Here is a 20,624-nt window from a genome sequence, read left to right as displayed (position 1 = left end):
TGAGGACATCTGTTGGAAAATAGTAAGGAAGGAAAGTAAAGACACTGAACCAACCATGACAATCTACTGAGATGTCTCATCCTCATGTAACCAGTTAATACCATAATATCACTGGTTTAATGTCAAATTGTATTAGTAGGATTCATTTTGTGAGTGCAGTGTGTCTGTTTTGATGGTTCAGTGGTGATAAATGTGTAGATCAGCAGAAACAAACCCACATAAAAAAGTCACAGTCTGAAAGTTGTGACTGTGCTGTATCAAAGAGAACAATAATGAAAAATAATTATGAATATTATCTATAATATGTTATAGGATCATATCTGTGTGTGTGTGTGTTCAGTGAACTGTATCAGTCTCTGCAGTAGCTTCCAGCTGCAGCAGTCAGTTCAGTTTCTGTTCAGTCTGACTGAGGGAGGTTTTTGTACGACGCTTTTTCACTGTGTGAACACAGTCTGACTGTTGAGCCAGTGATAACTCTGACAGTAATAAACTGCTGCATCTTCAGCCTGAACTCCACTGATGGTCAGAGTGAAGTCGGAGTTTGATCCACTGCCTGTAAAACGACCTGGAATCCCTGATGCTAGAGTGGTAGCATAGGTAATGAACAGTTTAGGAGATTGTCCATCTCTCTGTTGGTACCAGAATAAGTGGTTGCTACTATAAACATTCTGACTGGTCCTACAGCTGATGGTTGCAGATCCTCCCAGATCAGATCTCACTGCTGCAGGCTGAGTCAATGTGTACTGGCCTCTGGACTCTGAGGATACAGAGATAAAAACATGAAGCAGCATCATGGTTTTGTGGGCTTCATTTCAGAGGGACGGATGTTCATAGAGGAGAGGAGTTTGATTCTCTGGACTTTACCTGTGAAGCAGCAGCAGAGGAGAGTCCAGATGAAGACGGAGATCAAAGTCATGTTTTTGATGAGGAGGATTTCTGTGGCTTCTGTTGTCATGAAGGACAGCTGTCAGTCATCCAGTGTTCAACTCTCAGGACTATAAACTCTCCCAGAGCACTGGAGCATGGTGCTGCTGATGCAAAGTGGCTCTCTATGGAAATGCTCTGACTGACTCCAACGTGGACTTGGATTACTCTGATGATGCTGTTTAACCAATGGATCAATCAATTGATCTGAATATGCATTGTTGATAAACATGCTCACTTTAAGAAAGTAAGAGTAAAAGCTCGATGTAGCCCATGATTTATGGCTGACTTAGCTGAGCTTTTTATATCTAGAAACAGAGCTTGGGCTCAAGCTAGGCGGTTCAAAACCACCTTCCACTTCTTTTCAGATAACTTAGGAATCGCTATACTGCTACACTAAAAGATGATAAATATGGCTACTACTTACAATCTTTCACCAGCTCCTGTCATAATCCAAGTACATTTTGAAAAGAAAAATCACAGCTCTTTTCCAACTCACATTGTTGACACAGTTTAATATTGTACTTCAACCACTCCTTAGTCATCCTTTGAACATCTGAAACCCTCATTTGTTTCACTTCAACTTCATTAACATAGAAATAAGTTAGTGATAAACACAGACAAAACTACATGGATGCTGTTCACTAAGAATACTCTCACTGAATCCGGCAATATTGTTTCTGCTAATGTCACATGCATAGAGAAAGTGCCCCAGTATAAATATCTCGTCATCTGGCTCGACAATTATCTCAATTTTAAACGTCACATTAACACACTTATTGGTAAACTGAGAACAATACTTGGTTTTTCGTATAGAAATAAAAATAGCTTCCCTATTCTCCACAGAAAAATAATGGTCAAATCACTATTTTTATCTGTTTTGGATTATAGGGATGTAATTTATGGTAAAGCAGCTGTTTCTACATTGAATTCACTGGATGCTGTGTACCACTCAGCCTGAAGGTTTATACCTAACGATCCCTACAGTACCCACTGCTGTACTCTTTACCAAAATAAACATTATATATGAAACTTTACAACAGCTATTCACCCTGAAGGCACATGATATTGGTACTCGATCACAGAATAGGGTTGTTGCGTTATTAGTTAGAACCATTACAGCTGTTCAAAGGCCTTATCTCAGACCTTGTCTTTATTGACTGCAAATGTTTTTTTTTTACCTTTAACGTATTTTTATCTTATCTACTTGCATTCATTCATTATTATATTTTCTTTTATTTAGCTACCTGATATTGTTCATGCGTTGTTGTTGGTCTCGACACTGTTATAAATGAAGATCCCTCCTCAGTGGTCTTTCGAGGTAAAATAAAGGTTAATGAAATAAATAAATATTGATTAGGGTGTGTTGGTGATTCATTGAATGCTGTTTAGGCTTCATGTGAATTGACAGCTTTTTTTAAGAATATAATTTATTATATTTAAATGTATTACCACAAAAAAATTTAATTTAAAATTAATAACTATTAAACAAAGTGACACAATCATGAAATTTGCAGCACTTGCACATTGCAGTTTTAAAATTATCTTTACAATGTTACAAACAAGAGTCTAATTTTAATGAGTTTGTTTGTGTCAAAGTCAGAGAGCCGTGTCTCTCTACAGTGAGAGGTTTTTGTACGACGACTCAATGAGTTTGTATCACTGTGGTACACGTTCGGTGGAGGAACCAGACTGGATGTTGGAAGTAAGTCAAATGTTTATATTATTTATCATTTCAGGAGTTATTTTATCTTCATGATTCTGATTTTTCATGTTCACTTTCATATAAAACTTTTTTTTTTGTAAATAATTTGCACTTAGAGACAAAGACCACTTTTGCATTTTAAAACTCAAAAACTCATTGTAAAGAAATTGAAACATTAAGTCAAGAAATAAAACATAATTTAAAACTTTAATAGTGAAGCTGCATTTTGAGAGCTTGTAGTTTTAGTTCAGTGTGTCAAAGTCAGAGAGCCGTGTCTCTCTACAGTGAGAGGTTTTTGTACGACGACTCAATGAGTTTGTATCACTGTGGTGGACTTTTGGTGGAGGAACCAGACTGGATGTTGGAAGTAAGTTTCTGTTCAAATACTAAATATAATATTGTAAAGTTGTGTTTAAAATTAGGTGTCTGAATGCTTACAGCAGATAAATGTATCATTTTTATTAAAGGCGATTTTAATATTCATGTTTATATTTCTCCTCCTTTATCATGGAGGATAACTCAGAGCAGCTTCACTAAACTTTCTATTCACATTCCCGTCATACTGAAATTTAATAACTTGACGTGTAGAAAAGATGAAAATTTAGATTGATTTTAAAATCATTATGTAAGAGTCATTTTTAATTTTAAGATTACGATTTTTACTCTCAGTTCAAAAATAATTTGTTCAAATAAAATTGAGCAGAGTGATGATAGAAATGGTGTTTGAAAATGTGCGAAATGTACGATCTCTACATTGTTTAGTTTGAAGTCATTTGAACAGTTTGCTAAGTGATGTTTGAAATCAGCTGGTGGTCAGTTCATCTTCTGTGTTTAGTGACGTTTCCAGTGAGTGTTGTAATGTAACGCTTTGTTAAAATGTTTACTGATTTTGAGAAGAAAGTTATGAAATGTTCTTGTTTTATTTGCAGTGTAGTTTGATATATTTCAGGTCAAAAAGTACGATGAGTCTTTCTGTGCTGATCTGCATGAGAGGTTTCTTAAAGGGAAGTGAAACAATGTGTGAGTGAGTGACTGGTGGAGCAGAAAAGACATCTGACACAAACTCCTTAAAGGGGAAAATCCACTCTCACACAGTAACGGTGTCTAACTGTCTGCTGTTTTACTGACAGTTGTGGGGTCCCTGTCCTCTAATGTGATTGGTGTCTCCTAGGTGATGCCCGTCCCACCCTGACGGTGCTGCCCCCCTCCAGTGAGGAGCTGGACCAGGGCAAGGCCACGCTTATATGTCTGGCCGACAAGGGCTTCCCCTCAGACTGGAGTCTGGCCTGGAAGGTGGACGGCAGCAGCAGCAACTGGGAGCAGAGCAGGAGCCCCGCGGTGCTGCAGAAGGACGGCCTCTACAGCTGGAGCAGCACCCTGAGGCTCACTGCAGACCAGTGGAGGAAGGTGGGCTCTGTGACCTGTGAGGCCACCCAGGGCTCCCAGACTCCACTCTCAGAGACACTGAGGAGAGACCAGTGTCCCCAGTCCTGATCTGACTCACTGGGACTCTGCTACTGGTTTTACTCTGCTACTGCTCTCACTCTGATGCCTTTAAATCTCTCTGTTTCTTTCTGTCTATTTCTCTCTTCACAATCTTCACATTTCTCAAGTGTCTTTCTTTTTTTGCTTCAATAATGCTGATATTCTCTGTATGTTAAAACAATAAAGACATATTAATCAAATCATTTGTCTCAATGCATTATTGACAGAATTTGTATATTTGTACTTTTGTACTTTTGAGGCTGCATATGAACATTTAGCTAGAAATACACAGATAGTTTTAAAAAGGCAGGTTAATCAAGTTTTGGCTAAATCAGTGTAGCAAGCAACTAATAAAATGTTGGAAGGTATGGTGCGCAGGTGGTTGAGTGGTTAGGGTGCATGCCACAAACGCAGCGGACCCTGGTATGAATCCTGGCCAGAGGACCTTTGTTGAATGTCACATCCCCCTCTCTCTCTTTCATGATTTTATGTCTCTCTACTGTTAATAAAGGTGTCTATGCCTGAAAAAAATCCTTACAAAAAACAAAAAACAAAAAAAAAAAATGTTGGAAGGTTAATTTGGACATCCAATTTGTTATTGATGCCTATGCGTGTGTTGGTTACATAATTCCTTACATGACCAAGGCAAAAAGGGAGATTGGATTGTTGATAGCTAATGCCCAAAGAGAAGCATTAAATGATGGGAATGTTAGTGCAAAAGGGCATTGAGATGTTTAGGCAGTGTTTATCTACATAAAGTCTAACACTAAAATAATTTCTTTCTTTTTTAATCAACAATATAATCTTTAAAACTATTCTTACTTTGAATAACTAAAATTATAATTATATAATTATTGCTTTAATAAGTGATGTCTTTTATCTCAAACCTCTGTTGTATTTGGTCTGAGTGCAGCTGTTGAGTCAGATCAGTTCCTCTCTAGCTGAGGGAGGTTTTTGTACGACGTTGTATCACTGTGTGAACCCGCTGTTACTCTGCTGACAGTAGTAAACTCCTGAATTGTCAGCCTGAACTCTACTGATGGTCAGAGTGAAATCAGTCCCAGATCCACTTCCACTGAAACGATCTGAAACTCCAGACTGACGGTTTGTAACTTGATAAATCAGGAGTTTAGGAGCTTCTCCAGGTTTCTGAAGGTACCAGTGAAGGTAGCTACTAACACTTGAACTAGCTTTACATCCGATGGTGACAGTCTGTCCTGGAACAGCAGACTGAGATCCAGGAGACTGAGTCAGGATGATTTCTCCTGATGATCCTGGAAACCATGAAAAAGAGGAGAAGGCTTATTGAGACAAATCCTGCTTGGAGAAAGATGATCAACATGAAAACAGAAGAGTATCATTTCTTTAACATGGAGAATAGATGGAAGAAAGTAAATGCTGCTGGTTTCAGTGTTTCTCCATCACAGCAGAACATCATTGTGGTGAACCTGGTTGCATCCTGAAGCCAAGTTTTCAGCAGAGAGTCTCACCCTGAACAAGGAGCCCCAGGGTGCCCAGCAGTAGAGTCAGTGACATCATCATTGTGCTGGCGGCGTGTCAGTGGCTCTGAAAGGTCTGGACAGCCACTGATCAACAATGGCCTCTTAACGGCTGAGAGCAGAGAGGCAGGACAGATATGCAAACATACAGAGTCAGTCAACTGGAGCTGTCCTCAACATATCATGCTGTTTCCCCCAAAAAAGCTTTGACTATTTAAACAATTGGAAACATAATGGAGTATGAATGAAAGATAAAAACATGGAGTAGAGCACTGTATTTGGTTTCAATCAAGCAGGTACAGAGAGTTGATTCTGTTTGAGAAAATGTTTGTTTGTTTGTTTGGGTTTTTTTAAACAGGCATTTTTTAAAAAAGGCCCAAAATGAGAATGTCAACAACCCTGTTGGGAGATTATCTGCTAAATCTACTAAAATCTATTGAATGTCTCTTGAGAGGAAGGGTCGGATAGAAGAGTTCATACCTGTAAATATGTTTAATAAGGATATTGAATAAGACTGTAGATGAGAATAATAGTTATTCTTTAATTTATTTTATCAAGGGGATCTATTTTAATTTAAAACCTTCATTTTAATTGTGTTTCTACACTTAAGATGGAAGAGAGTGTAGACATTTAAGTTGCCGTATCACAGTAAGGACTGAAAAAAGGGAGGATGAAGGTTTAGAGATGTATAATCAGATATCATCAAGCTAATTTTATGGAGGTATCAGTCTGAGCAGATGTCTGAGACGCTGATGCATTTTCTCCCATCTTATGAAATTTTTCAGATGTTTCTATTTGATCATCTTTTAAATCTACCATCAGTAATGTAGGAGTCTCTTCTGAGCTAATTTCACTTTTTTATCAACATGTGAAGTGTTTGATTGACTTTTGTTTCTTTCTATTTGTGATTTATTTATTTAGATCCATGTACCTCAAGCTAAGATGAAGATGATCATTCACACATTTATTTCTTCTTTGTAAACTGTTATAACTTCATTTTCATCTGTATTTCACATCCCTGCATCATTTATAAGAGGTCCACAGTGTCATTGTCTTTAACACTGTCCTGAAAAAGTTCTCATGTCCCACCTGTATTGGTGACTTTTAAAAGGCCCACAATTCATTTAATAATTAAATTAAACACACATGTAATCACTTTTACAGATCTACACTTTGGACAACTTCAAGGAGCAGCTAAATGTGTGTGTGTGTTCAGTGAACTGTATCAGTCTCTGCAGTAGCTTCCAGCTGCAGCAGTCAGTTCAGTTTCTGTTCAGTCTGACTAAGGGAGGTTTTTGTACGACGCTTTTTCACTGTGTGAACACACCTCCACTGTGATAACTCTGACAGTAATAAACTGCTGCATCTTCAGCCTGAACTCCACTGATGGTCAGAGTGAAGTCAGACTTTGATCCACTGCCTGTAAAACGACCTGGAATCCCTGATGCTCGAGTGGTAATAGAGTAAATGAGCAGTTTAGGAATTTCTCCATCTCTCTGTTGGTACCAGGCTAAGTAAGTACTATAAACATCCTGACTGAGTCTACAGCTGATGGTTGCAGATCCTCCCAGAGCAGATCTCACTGCTGCAGGCTGAGTCAATGTGACCTGGCCTCTGGACTCTGAGGATACAGAGACAAAAACATAAAGCAGCATCATGGTTTTGTGGGCTTCATTTCAGAGGGACGGATGTTCATAGAGGAGAGGAGTTTGATTCTCGGGACTTTACCTGTGAAGCAGCAGCAGAGGAGAGTCCAGATGAGGACGGAGATCAAAGTCATGTTTTTGATGAGGAGGATTTCTGTGGCTTCTGTTGTCATGAAGGACAGCTGTCAGTCATCCAGTGTTCAACTCTCAGGACTATAAACTCTCCCAGAGCACTGGAGCATGGTGCTGCTGATGCAAAGTGGCTCTCTATGGAAATGCTCTGACTGACTCCAACAGGGACTTGGATTACGCTGATGATGCTGTTTAATCAATGGATCAATCAAGTTATTAGAGTATTGATTAACTGTGTCAGGGATCATTTTGAGTATGTTTAGTTTGATGACTGCAGACACATTGTCTTTCAGTACATCTTCTGTCTGATTTAATTTAATATTGAAAAGATCAATTTTAGTTTCAGATTAGTTTTACAATATATATGTAAACAACTGATTAACTGTTAAAAAAATGAAAATAATCGGAAAAAAATAAAATATGTTTTTTTTAAGTGCAATAATAGAGATGATGCAGTTTAATCAATTGATCAGAAAATTGATTAGGATGCGTCAGTGAATCATTAAATGTGGTTTGGCTTTATGTGAATTGAAAGCTACTTTTTTATAGAATGTAATTTATTATACTTAAACATATTACCAGAACAAATAATATAAATTGAATTTAAAATGTATTAATGTGAAATAAAATGATGCAATCATGAAATTTGTCCCTTTCTTTAAAAAAAAAATTACATTAAAAATGTTAAAAACAAGAGTCTTATTTTAATGAGTTTGTTTGTGTCAAAGTCAGGGAGCCGTGTCTCTCTACAGTGAGAGGTTTTTGTACGACGACTCAATGAGTTTGTATCACTGTGGTGGACTTTTGGTGGAGGAACCAGACTGGAGGTTAACTGTAAGTACCTTTAACTTCTACATGAACTCAGATTCATCACTTATTCTATTTCTGGTCAATACATTCTTAAATATTTTGGATTGTAGTTTTATAAATGTAATATTTTTGCAGTGATCACTACAGGCTTCACTGTAATACAGATGAAAATACATAGAACTAAAAACTGCTTAGCTACACAGAATTTTGAATTAAGACAGTTTTTATATTCTTATCATTTTTAATGTTCCTTAGAAGTACATCTGCATGTTGAAGACAATGTTTTGACTTGTAATTTTGTTCTCATTAACTGGAAACATTTCATGTGTCTTCCTCTCAGATACATTAATTTAATCATAATTAGTATTCTCACTATAGACAATGAATACCATAACATCTTTTGAGGTAATTTAAGCACATGCTTATTTAGAAGCATTAACTTTGTAACCTGAAAAAGTATTTTAGCAGTTCAAATATTTGTCAGTTGTGCAGTCTGTCTGTTTTGATACTTCAGTATTGACAAATGTGTAAATGGGAGGGGGTGCAACTCACAAACTCACAAAACTCGCACATACTCAAGTAAAAGTGTTTAATTCCTTCTTTAATACATAACATTAAATGGTTTAACACTGATGTTTAAGTCTATTACTTCAACTAAAGAAGGAGTTTTCAGTTTGAAATGTTTTATCTTTAGTACCGAAACCTGTCTGTTGTCTTGGTTCATCAGTGATGCTTGTCTGTTTCCATGGTTACTGAGCTCAAAGAGGGAAGTGAAACACTGAAGACCAGTTTCATCCAATCTGAGAAAGAGCAACAGAACCAGCAGCCTCCTCTGCTGCAACCAACAGGGTGGAGTTTATTTTCTCTTTTATGAACTTTCTTCATGTTGTCTCTCTGTCTCCTCCTCCAGTGGGTCGAGTCGCCCCAACCCTGATGGTGCTGCCCCCCTCCAGTCAGGAGCTAAAGCAGGGCAAGGCCACGCTCATGTGTCTGGCCAACAAGGGCTTCCCCTCAGACTGGAGTCTGGCCTGGAAGGTGGATGGCAGCAGCAGCAACTTGGAGCAGAGCAGGAGCCCCGCGGTGCTTCAGAAGGACGGCCACTACAGCTGGAGCAGCACCCTGAGGCTCACTGCAGACCAGTGGAGGAAGGTGGGCTCTGTGACCTGTGAGGCCACCCAGGGCTCCCAGACTCCACTCTCAGAGACACTGAGGAGAGACCAGTGTCCCCAGTCCTGATCTGACTCACTGGGACTCTGCTACTGGTTTTACTCTGCTAATGCTCTCACTCTGATCTCTGCAACTATTTCTCCTTGTGTTCCTTTCTCATGGTTTGTTTCAACATTAATGTCTTCATGCTTGTTGTATTGTTAACATTTTAAAACAATAAATATTACATTAAATCAGCAGTTTCCATCTCACATTATTTTATTAAGGTGATATGTCTTATGAGTTCATTTCTTTGCTGTATTTTTCACAAATTTCAAAAATTTGATTCATGTCACAAAAGTAGCGTCGTAGTCAAATGAATCTATCTTAACAAGAGGATTTAGTTTTCTGTAAACCCTGCAATATAAATACATTTAAAAAGATGACAACAAAGTCAAACATGACTTGTCTTGATTCATTACTGATTATAAACTTAATGAATTGGAGGTAATGATTTTATGATATACACTATGATGTCGTCTGCATATAGGAGGATTTTATGATGGGAGTTTTTGCAGATATCTAAGATACTGATGTGTTTATTATTCTCAGCAACCAGAGTTTCAATTTCAAATAAAAAAAAGTAGTGGAGACACAGGGGAAGATCCAACAAGTGACTATTTGTAACTAAGATGGCATTAATTGAATTGAATTGAATTGACTTATTGTCCACCTAAGTGATAATATGTTTTCGGTTTCATCCAATACATTAAAAATGCAAACAATACACATCATATCATAAGGACATTACAAACATACACCAACAATACACAACATGAAAAAAAGAAAACAAAACAAAACATACAACTGACAATTGTGCAAAGGGGCAGGACAACAGCAGCAGCCATTGTAATAAGTATAAACCTATTAAAGGTTGTCTTTAATAATAATAATAATAATAATAATAATAGTTATCATTAAAAATAATGCATTCTTGAGTTCATTGCTGACTCACTTTACATTCAGTGCATGTGTGGCATAAGGGATAAAATACCTCTTATACATGTTCCTGCTCACCCTCAGGGCTCTGAATCGACGGCCGGATGGGAGCAACTCAAACTCTACGTTTAGTGGATGAGAAACATCTCCAGATATGAGTCTGGCCTTCCTGAGTACTGCTGTATTAAATATAGTGCAGAACTGTTTGTTGTGACTGGCCAATCACATTCCCTGTAATATGAACAATTCTTGAAAGCTTGTTTCTGTTTTTCACACTCAAGCTATCATACCAAGTAATAATATTAAATGTAAAATGCTTTAAACTAGGCCGCTGTATGCCATCTCAAGTATTTGTTGAACACCAAAGCTCTTCAGTTTCCTGATTAAAAACTGTAGCTAGATGGTTCTCTTAATAATACTCTGAGTTTTAATTAAAACTTAGAGTCTGATCAATTATTGTGCCCAAGTACTTCATGTTCTACTACCTCCACAGGCTGGTTGATAAGAAATATAGAGGCAATGTTGTTACCTCCCCTTGGTTTTGTTTGTATTATAAGTTATTTTTGTTTTGACCACGTTCATTTCCAGATTACTAACCTAACAACATATAAAATTATAATATAATATTAAAAACTGAAGTTACTGTAGCATCAACTACTAAGTTTATGTGTGTTCAGTGAACTGTATCAGTCTCTGCAGTAGCTTCCAGCTGCAACAGTCAGTTCAGTTTCTGTTCAGTCTGACTGAGGGAGGTTTTTGTACTACGCTTTTTCACTGTGTGAACACATACTGACTGTTGGGATAGTGGACACTCTGACAGTAATAAACTGCTGCATCTTCAACCTGAACTCCACTGATGGTCAGAGTGAAGTCAGAGTTTGATCCACTGCCTGTAAAACGACCTGAAATCCCTGATTCTCGAGTGGTAGCATAGGTAATGAACAGTTTAGGAGTTTCTCCATCTCTCTGTTGGTACCAGGCTAAACAGTTTGAACCATGAACATTCTGACTGGCTCTACAGCTAATGGTTGCAGATCCTCCCAGAGCAGATCTCACTGCTGCAGGCTGAGTCACTGTGTACTGGCCTCTGGACTCTGAGGATACAGAGACAAAAACATAAAGCAGCATCATGGTTTTGTGGGCTTCATTTCAGAGGGACGGATGTTCATAGAGGAGAGGAGTTTGATTCTCTGGACTTTACCTGTGAAGCAGCAGCAGAGGAGAGTCCAGATGAGGACGGAGATCAAAGTCATGTTTTTGATGAGGAGGATTTCTGTGGCTTCTGTTGTCATGAAGGACAGCTGTCAGTCATCCAGTGTTCAACTCTCAGGACTATAAACTCTCCCAGAGCACTGGAGCATGGTGCTGCTGATGCAAAGTGGCTCTCTATGGAAATGCTCTGACTGACTCCAACAGGGACTTGGATTACTCTGATGATGCTGTTTAATCAATGGATCAATCAATTGATCAGAATATTGATTAGGATGTGTCAGTGATTCATTTAATGTGGTTTGGGTTTAATGTGAATTGACAGCTTTTTTTTTTAATAATGTAATTTATTATACCTAATCATATAACCAGAGAAAATTATATAAAAGTATTAATGTGAAATAAAATGACGCAATCATGAAATTTGTCAATTTAAAAAAATTAAAATTACATTAAAATGATAAAACCAAGAGTCTAATTTTAGTGACTTTGTTTGTGTCAAAGTCAGAGAGCCGTGTCTCTCTACAGTGAGAGGTTTTTGTACAACGACTCAATGAGTTTGTATCACTGCGGTGGACTTTTGGTGGAGGAACCAGACTGGATGTTGGAAGTAAGTCAAATGTTTTAAATATTTGTAATTTCAGGAATTTTTTTGATTTTATTTCCTTGATTTTAGGCTGTTTATCCATGTCCAACCTCATGTAAGGATGTCTTTTTTTTTAATTGCAGTTAGTGACAAACTTGACTTTTGAATTTAAAACTCAGAAACTTACTGTTAGGAAAATAAAACATTAATTCAGAATATAAATATATTATATAAAACTTTAATGGTGAAGCTGCATTTTGAGAGCTTGTAGTTTTAGTTGAGTGTGTCAAAGTCAGAGAGCCGTGTCTCTCTACAGTGAGAGGTTTTTGTACGACGACTCAATGAGTTTGTATCACTGTGGTGGACTTTTGGTGGAGGAACCAGACTGGATGTTGGAAGTAAGTTTCTGTTCAAATACTAAATATAATATTGTGAAATTGTGTTTAAAATTCAGTTTTTGAATGCTTACAGCAGATAAAAATATCATTTTTATTAACGGCACTTTTAATATTGATGTTTGTATTTATCCTCCTTTATCATGGAGGATAACTCAGAGCAGCTTCACTAAACTTTTCTATTCACATTCCCGTTATACTGAAATTTAATAACTTGACGTGTAGAAAAGATGAACATTTAGATTCATTTTAAAATCATTATCTAAGAGTCATTTTTAATTTTAAGATTACGATTTTTACTCTCAGTTCAAAAATAATTTGTTCAAATAAAATTGAGCAGAGTGATGATAAAAATGTACGATCTCTACATTGGTAATTTTAGTTTGAAGTCATTTGAACGGTTTGCTAAGTGATGTTTGAAATCAGCTGGTGGTCAGTTCATCTTCTGTGTTTGGTGAAGTTTCCAGTGAGTGTTGTAATGTAACGCTTTGTTAAAATGTTTACTAATTTTGAGAAGAAAGTGATGAAATGTTCTTGTTTTATTTGCAGTGTAGTTTGATATATTTCAGGTCAAACAGTACGATGAGTCTTTCTGTGCTGATCTGCATGAGAGGTTTCTTAAAGGGAAGTGAAACAATGTGTGAGTGAGTGACTGGTGGAGCAGAAAAGACATCTGACACAAACTCCTTAAAGGGGAAAATCCACTCTCACACAGTAATGGTGTCTAACTGTCTGCTGTTTTACTGACAGTTGTGTGGTCCCTGTCCTCTAATGTGATTGGTGTCTCCTAGGTGATGTCCGTCCCACCCTGACGGTGCTGCCCCCCTCCAGTGAGGAGCTGGACCAGGGCAAGGCCACGCTCATATGTCTGGCCAACAAGGGCTTCCCCTCAGACTGGAGTCTGGCCTGGAAGGTGGACGGCAGCAGCAGCAACTGGGAGCAGAGCAGGAGCCCCGCGGTGCTGCAGAAGGACGGCCTCTACAGCTGGAGCAGCACCCTGAAGCTCACTGCAGACCAGTGGAGGAAGGTGGGCTCTGTGACCTGTGAGGCCACCGAGGGCTGTAAGGCTCTGTCAGAGACACTGAGGAGAGACCAGTGTTCCAAGTCTTGATCAGACTCACCGATACTCTGCTACTGGTTTTACTCTGCTACTGCTCTCACTCTGATCTCTGCTACTCTCTTGTTTTTTTCCCTCTCTCTCTCTTTAAATGTTGCAGTAGTGATGTTTCTTGCTCAGTGATTTCAATATTTCAAGAAAATAAAGACGTGTTTATCCAATCATTGATTTTTGCAGTTTTTATTGTCATCATTATTAGCTGTCAGTTTCACTTCACTGTAATTTTAAAAACATATCAGAACATATTCATTGATTTTGAACTTTGACTCTGATATAAAGAACTTTATATATTAGCCATTTCAACAAACATGATGAAGAAAAAGAACAGAAGTGGTGATGAGGCATCTTCTGTCTCGACGGTTATTGACAGATTGAATTTGTATGTTTGTACTTTTGTACTTTTGAGGCTGCATATGAACATTTAGCTATAAAATACACAAATAGTTTTAAAAAGGCAGGTTAATGAAGTTTGGCTAAATCAGTGAAGCAAGCAACTAAAAAAATGTTGGAAGGTATGTTGTGCAGGTGGTTGAGTGGTTAGGGTGCATGCCACATACGCAACTGATCCTGGTATGAATCCTGGCCAGAGGACCTTTGTTGAATGTCACATCCCCCTCTCTCTTCCATGATTTTCTGTCTCTCAACTGTTAATAAAGGTGTCTATGCCTGAAAAAAAACCTAAATAAAAAAAAAAAAATGTTGGAAGGTAAATTTGGATATCCAATTTGTTATTGACGCTTATGCATGTGTTGGTTACATGATTCCTTACATGACGAAGGCAAAAAGGGAGATTGGCTTATTGCTAGCTAATTCCCAAAGAGAAGCATTCAAGGATGGGAATGTTAGTGCAAAAAGGCATTGAGATGTTTAGGCAGTGTTTATCTACATAACAAAGACCAACACTAAAATAATTGTGCTTTCTTTTTATATAGTTTAGTCCTTTTGTAATTTTGAGGCTGCATATGAACATTTAGCTAGAAATACACAAATAGTTTTAAAAAGGCAGGTTAATGAAGTTTGGCTAAATCAGTGTAGCAAACCAGTAATAAAATGTTGGAAGGTATGGTGCGCAGGTGGTTGAGTGGTTAGGGCACATGCCACATACCCAGCGGACCCTGGTACGAATCCTGGCCGGAGGACCTTTGTTGAATATCACATCCCCCTCTCTGTCTTCCATGATTTTCTGTCTCTCTACTGTTAATAAAGGTGTCTATGCCTGAAAAAAATCCTAAAAAATAATATAAAATACAAAAATGTTGGAAGGTAAATTTGGACAACCCATTTGTTATTAACGCTTATGCATGTGTTGGTTACATGATTCCTTACATGATGAAGGCAAAGAGGGAGATTGGATTGTTGCTAGGTAATGCCCAAAGAGAAGCATTAAATGATAGGAATGTTTGTGCAAAAGGGCATTGAGATGTTTAGGCAGTGTTTATCTACATAACAAAGACCAACACTAAAATAATTGTTCTTTCTTTTTATATAGTTTAGTCCTTTTGTAATTTTGAGGCTGCATATGAACATTTAGCTAGAAATACACAAATAGTTTTAAAAAGGCAGGTTAATGAAGTTTGGCTAAATCAGAGTAGCAAGCCACAAAAAAACAAAAAAAACAATTAAAATGTCGAACGTTAATTTGGACATGCAATTTGTTATTGACACTTATGCATGTGTTGTTTACATGATTCCTTACATGACGAAGGCAATGAGAATATTTCAACATTTATATATTTTTAAATCCTACACCCCTTTGTGAACTGATCTGTGTGTCTTCCCTTCTTTTTGTTCAGTTCATCCGACCCATCAGTTTTTCTTTGACGTTGTTGGTTACTTTCTTAATACACTGGTTGAATGTTTGGCACTCTAGACTTTTTTATTATGTTTGGCCTTCTTTGCAAAGAGCTCTTTTAGAGGGTCATAACAGTCATCATTTTACACAAAAACTATGGTATTTAAAAGAAAATGATTTGCAAAGTTAAAGATGAAATGAGAATATTTGAACAGAAGCAGTGAGTCTGTGCTACATGGTGTCCTTCACATGTGTCCTCTCTGTCCTGCTCTGTACTATATTGTTCTGTATCACAACATGTGGATGGAGGAGCAGAGGCAGGAAGCTCCTACAGAAATACAGAAGTGTATTTCCAGCATTATGGAATCTGATGTTCTCAGTGCAAAACTTCACATCACATTTCATATGCTTCAATAAAATAACAAATACTAGGTTTGATCATTCATTTACTGCAATGTAACTATATTGTGTTCCTTCAGTTTATATCAGGTCATCAGTACAAAGTTTTGAGACCGATAATGAGAAATATTTTAATTATTACCTGTAAAAGAGTCAGATTCATTGTTACAAGCATGTAAATTTCTAATTTCTTAATCTGAAAGACGTGTGTGTGTGTTCAGTGAACTGTATCAGTCTCTGCAGTAGCTTCCAGCTGCAGCAGTCAGTTCAGTTTCTGTTCAGTCTGAATAAGGGAGGTTTTTGTACGACGCTTTTTCACTGTGTGAACACATACTGACTGTTGGGATAGTGGCCACTCTGACAGTAATAAACTGCTGCATCTTCAGCCTGAACTCCACTGATGGTCAGAGTGAAGTCAGACTTTGATCCACTGCCTGTAAAACGATCTGGAATCCCTGATGCTCGAGTGGTAGTATAGTAAATGAGAAGTTTATGAGTTTCTCCATCTCTCTGTTGGTACCAGGCTAACCAAGTACTATAAACATCCTGACTGACTCTACAGTTGATGGTTGCAGATCCTCCCAGAGTAGATGTCACTGCTGCAGGCTGAGTCACTGTGTACTGGCCTCTGGACTCTGAGGATACAGAGACAAAAACATAAAGCAGCATCATGGTTTTGTGGGCTTCATTTCAGAGGGACGGATGTTCATAGAGGAGAGGAGTTTGATTCTCTGGACTTTACCTGTGAAGCAGCAGCAGAGGAGAGTCCAGATGAGGACGGAGATCAAAGTCATGTTTTTGATGAGGAGGATTTCTGTGGCTTCTGTTGTCATGAAGGACAGCTGTCAGTCATCCAGTGTTCAACTCTCAGGACTATAAACTCTCCCAGAGCACTGGAGCATGGTGCTGCTGATGCAAAGTGGCTCTCTATGGAAATGCTCTGACTGACTTTATAAGTATTTGAATTACTCTGAGCCTGTTTAGTCAATGGATCAATAAATGTGTCAGAATACTACACAAAATGAGTCAATATTATTTGTATTTACTTTCAAGATTTTGTGTTTGTTTTTTTGTACAACCACTCAATGGGCCAGATGCAAGAATATGTTCGTATTTTTCTTCTTAAATCTGTCGTACTTTTTTCGTGAGGTGGAATTTATGAGTGTGCCACGTCGGATTCACCAAACACTCGTATCACCAGGAAACAGTCGTAAATGACCTTCGTAAACATGATGAATCCCACCTGTTCTAAATGAGACGCGCCTTCCAGAGAATATTAAATTAACACGAATGACGCCCCCAAAATACCATATATGGTCAGACGACCGGCAGGTTGTGGAGAAGCTCCATTCATGAAAATGGCACTAAAGACTAAGAATAAGAACTTTACGAGCTCTCAGACTGAGGTCCCACTCTCAGAAATAGATCAACAGAAACACATATTATTATTTATTGTGTAAGTGGTGGAATTAAAGGTCCTGAGAAAGACAAAGAATGAGGAAAAATGACCCGTGCTGTGAACGATGTCTCAGCTGTTGCACGCACCGTCACAGAAATAAAAACAAAAATGACTGAGCATGAATTATGCCAGAGGATGTCATCAGCCAGGGAGTTGAACTTACTTCGATAAGCAATATTTCAATTAGATGAATAACAGTTATTAATAAATAGTCAGTTTATATTGTGGAAAAGTAGCTGTGGAAAAGTAGCTGTGGAAAAGTAACTGTGGAAAAGTAACTGTGGACAAGTCGCGTTGTAGTTTCTGCCGCTAGTATTTATATTACGTTATATACATTTATATTGTATTGTTTTAAGAATGTAATTTATTATACTTAAACATATTACCAGAAAAAATAATATAAATTGAATTTAAAATGTATTAATCTGGAATAAAATGACGCAATCATGACATTTGTCAATTTCTTTAAAAAAAAAAAAAATTACATTAAAAATGTTAAAAACAAGAATCTAACTTTATTGAGTTTGTTTGTGTCAAAGTCAGAGAGCCGTGTCTCTCTACAGTGAGAGGTTTTTGTACGACGACTCAATGAGTTTGTATCACTGTGGTACACGTTCGGTGGAGGAACCAGACTGGATGTTGGAAGTAAGTCAAATGTTTAAAATATTTGTAATTTCAGGAGTTATTTTTATTTTATTTCCTTGATTTTAGCCCGTTTATCCACGTTCATGTGAGAATGTAATTCTTTTTAATTGCAGTTAGTGACAAACTTGGCTTTTGAATTTAAAACTCAGAAACTTACTGTAAGGAAAATAAAACATTAATTCAGAAGATAAATATGTTATATAAAACTTTAATAGTGAAGCTGCATCTTGAGAGCTTGTAGTACAGTGTGTCAAAGTCAGAGAGCCGTGTCTCTCTACAGTGAGAGGTTTTTGTACGACGACTCAATGAGTTTGTATCACTGTGGTGGACTTTTGGTGGAGGAACCAGACTGGATGTTGGAAGTAAGTTTCTGTTCAAATACTAAATTTAATATTGTAAAGTTATGTTAAAAATTCAGTTTTTGAATGCTTAAAGCAGATAAATGTATCATTTTTATTAAAGGCAATTTTAATATTCTTGTTTGTTTTTCTCCTCCTTTATCATGGAGGATAACTCAGAGCAGCTTGACTAAACTTTTCTATTCACATTCCCGTCATACTGAAATTTAATAACTTGACATGTAGAAAAGATGAAGATTTAGATTCATTTTAAAAATCCTTATCTAAGAGTCATTTGTAATTTTAAGATTACGATTTTAACTCTCAGTTCAAAAATAATTTGTTTAAATAAAATTGAACAGAGTGATGATAAAAATGTACGATCTCTACATTGGTAATTTTAGTTTGAAGTCATTTGAACAGTTTGCTAAGTGATGTTTGAAATCAGCTGGTGGTCAGTTCATCTTCTGTGTTTGGTTATGTTTCCAGTGAGTGTTGTAATGTGATGCTTTGTTAAATTTTTGATGATTTTGAGAAGAAAGTTATGAAATGTTCTAGTTTTATTTGCAGTGTAGTTTGATGTATTTCAGGTCAAATAGTACGATGAGTCTTTCTGTGCTGATCTGCATGAGAGGTTTCTTAAAGGGAAGTGAAACAATGTGTGAGTGAGTGACTGGTGGAGCAGAAAAGACACAAACTCCTTAAAGGGGAAAATCCACTCTCACACAGTAACGGTGTCTAACTGTCTGCTTTTTTACTGACAGTTGTGTGGTCCCTGTCCTCTAATGTGATTGGTGTCTCCTAGGTGATGTCCGTCCCACCCTGACGGTGCTGCCCCCCTCCAGTGAGGAGCTGAAGCAGGGCAAGGCCACACTCATATGTCTGGCCAACAAGGGCTTCCCCTCAGACTGGAGTCTGGCCTGGAAGGTGGACGGCAGCAGCAGCAGCTGGGAGCAGAGCAGGAGCCCCGCGGTGCTGCAGAAGGACGGCCTCTACAGCTGGAGCAGCACCCTGAGGCTCACTGCAGACCAGTGGAGGAAGGTGGGCTCTGTGACCTGTGAGGCCACCGAGGGCTGTAAGGCTCTGTCAGAGACACTGAGGAGAGACCAGTGTTCCAAGTCCTGATCAGACTCACCGATACTCTGCTACTGGTTTTACTCTGCTAATGCTCTCACTCTGATCTCTGCTACTCTCTTGTTTTTTTCCCTCTCTCTCTCTTTAAATGTTGCAGTAGTGATGTTTCTTGCTCAGTGATTTCAATATTTCAAGAAAATAAAGACGTGTTTATCCAATCATTGATTTTTGCAGTTTTTATTGTCATCATTATTAGCTGTCAGTTTCACTTCACTGTAATTTTAAAAACATATCAGAACATAATGATTGATTTTGAACTTTTATTTGACTCTGATATAAAGAACTTTATATATTAGCCATATCAACAAACATGATGAAGAAAAAGAACAGAAGTGGTGATGAGGCATCTTCTGTCTCTGCGGTTATTGACAGATTGAATTTGTATGTTTGTACTTTTGTACTTTTGAGGCTGCATATGAACGTTTAGCTAGGAATACACAAATAGCTTTAAAAAGGCAGGTTAATGAAGTTTGGCTAAATCAGTGAAGCAAGCAACTAATAAAATGTTGGAAGGTATGGTGCGCAGGTGGTTGAGTGGTTAGGGTGCATGCCGCATACGCATCTGACCCTTGTACGAATCCTGGCCGGAGGACCTTTGTTGAATGTCACATCCCCCTCTCTCTCTTTCATGGTTTTTCTCTCTACTGTTAATAAAGGTGTCTATGCCTAAAAAAAGAATAAATAAAAAAATTGGAAGGTTAATTTGGACATCCAATTTGTTATGTCAGCAACGTCTCAGCAACGTCCCAGCAGCGGCTCTCCGCGCCGCAGCGCTATCAATCCGCAGCATTTCTATTTTTCACGGACACGTTTCTAACTCGCGACAAGCTCAACAGAGCAGATTGCACCAGACAGGAAGTCAGACACAGAATCGGCATAATAAAACTTCCGTCCCCTTTCAAAATAAAACAATGCGCAGATCACAACCTCACATCCACATTACGTCATAACCGGTGGCCCCAGGTGAGCAGTCAATAGATCAGAGGGTCTCGTTTCACGTCCGAGAAGCAAAGAAACCAGTTGTTTCTTGTTGTTGACTTTATAGACCCAGTTCGCGGGATCTCGTGGTCTCGCAATTATCGCGTGATCTCGCGGGAATACTGCTGGCTTTCAAGGCACCGCTCCGCTGCTGTAACGCTGCCGGTGTGAGTTGACGCTGGGCAGAGGACGGAGCTAAACTGTGGCGCAGCTGTAAGGTGCCGCT

General features: G+C 38.1%; 6 gene segments (V, D, J or C); 3 read left to right on the top strand and 3 right to left on the bottom strand.

The window, feature by feature from the left end:
- Positions 1-434: 434 nt before the first annotated feature.
- LOC133996918 (Ig kappa chain V region K-25-like) lies at positions 435-916 on the bottom strand. The segment is given in 2 exon segments: positions 435-757; positions 865-916. Coding segments are annotated over 2 exon segments (375 nt in total).
- A 1,673-nt stretch (positions 917-2,589) lies between these two features.
- LOC133996923 (Ig kappa-b4 chain C region-like) lies at positions 2,590-4,231 on the top strand (the record flags this gene model as incomplete). The annotated part of the segment is given in 2 exon segments: positions 2,590-2,629; positions 3,801-4,231. Coding segments are annotated over 2 exon segments (363 nt in total), but the record flags the coding sequence as incomplete, so codon positions are not given.
- Positions 4,232-5,083: 852 nt separating this feature from the next.
- On the bottom strand, positions 5,084-5,656 carry LOC133996922 (immunoglobulin kappa variable 2D-29-like). The segment is given in 2 exon segments: positions 5,084-5,388; positions 5,605-5,656. Coding segments are annotated over 2 exon segments (357 nt in total).
- Positions 5,657-8,194: 2,538 nt separating this feature from the next.
- On the top strand, positions 8,195-9,437 carry LOC133996833 (Ig kappa-b4 chain C region-like; the record flags this gene model as incomplete). The annotated part of the segment is given in 2 exon segments: positions 8,195-8,225; positions 9,121-9,437. Coding segments are annotated over 2 exon segments (348 nt in total), but the record flags the coding sequence as incomplete, so codon positions are not given.
- Positions 9,438-11,117: 1,680 nt separating this feature from the next.
- Positions 11,118-11,599, bottom strand: LOC133996832 (Ig kappa chain V region 3381-like). The segment is given in 2 exon segments: positions 11,118-11,440; positions 11,548-11,599. Coding segments are annotated over 2 exon segments (375 nt in total).
- Positions 11,600-12,889: 1,290 nt separating this feature from the next.
- On the top strand, positions 12,890-19,569 carry LOC133996830 (Ig kappa-b4 chain C region-like). The segment is given in 5 exon segments: positions 12,890-12,908; positions 13,328-13,435; positions 18,015-18,033; positions 18,279-18,310; positions 19,092-19,569. Coding segments are annotated over 5 exon segments (498 nt in total).
- The last annotated feature ends 1,055 nt before the right edge of the window (positions 19,570-20,624 follow it).

This window comes from Scomber scombrus, chromosome 16 (assembly GCF_963691925.1).
Source record: "Scomber scombrus chromosome 16, fScoSco1.1, whole genome shotgun sequence".
NCBI classification, from domain to species: Eukaryota; Metazoa; Chordata; class Actinopteri; order Scombriformes; family Scombridae; genus Scomber; species Scomber scombrus.
The sequence above is the reverse complement of the archived record's forward strand: the minus strand, read 5'-3'. Positions and strand labels throughout refer to the sequence as shown.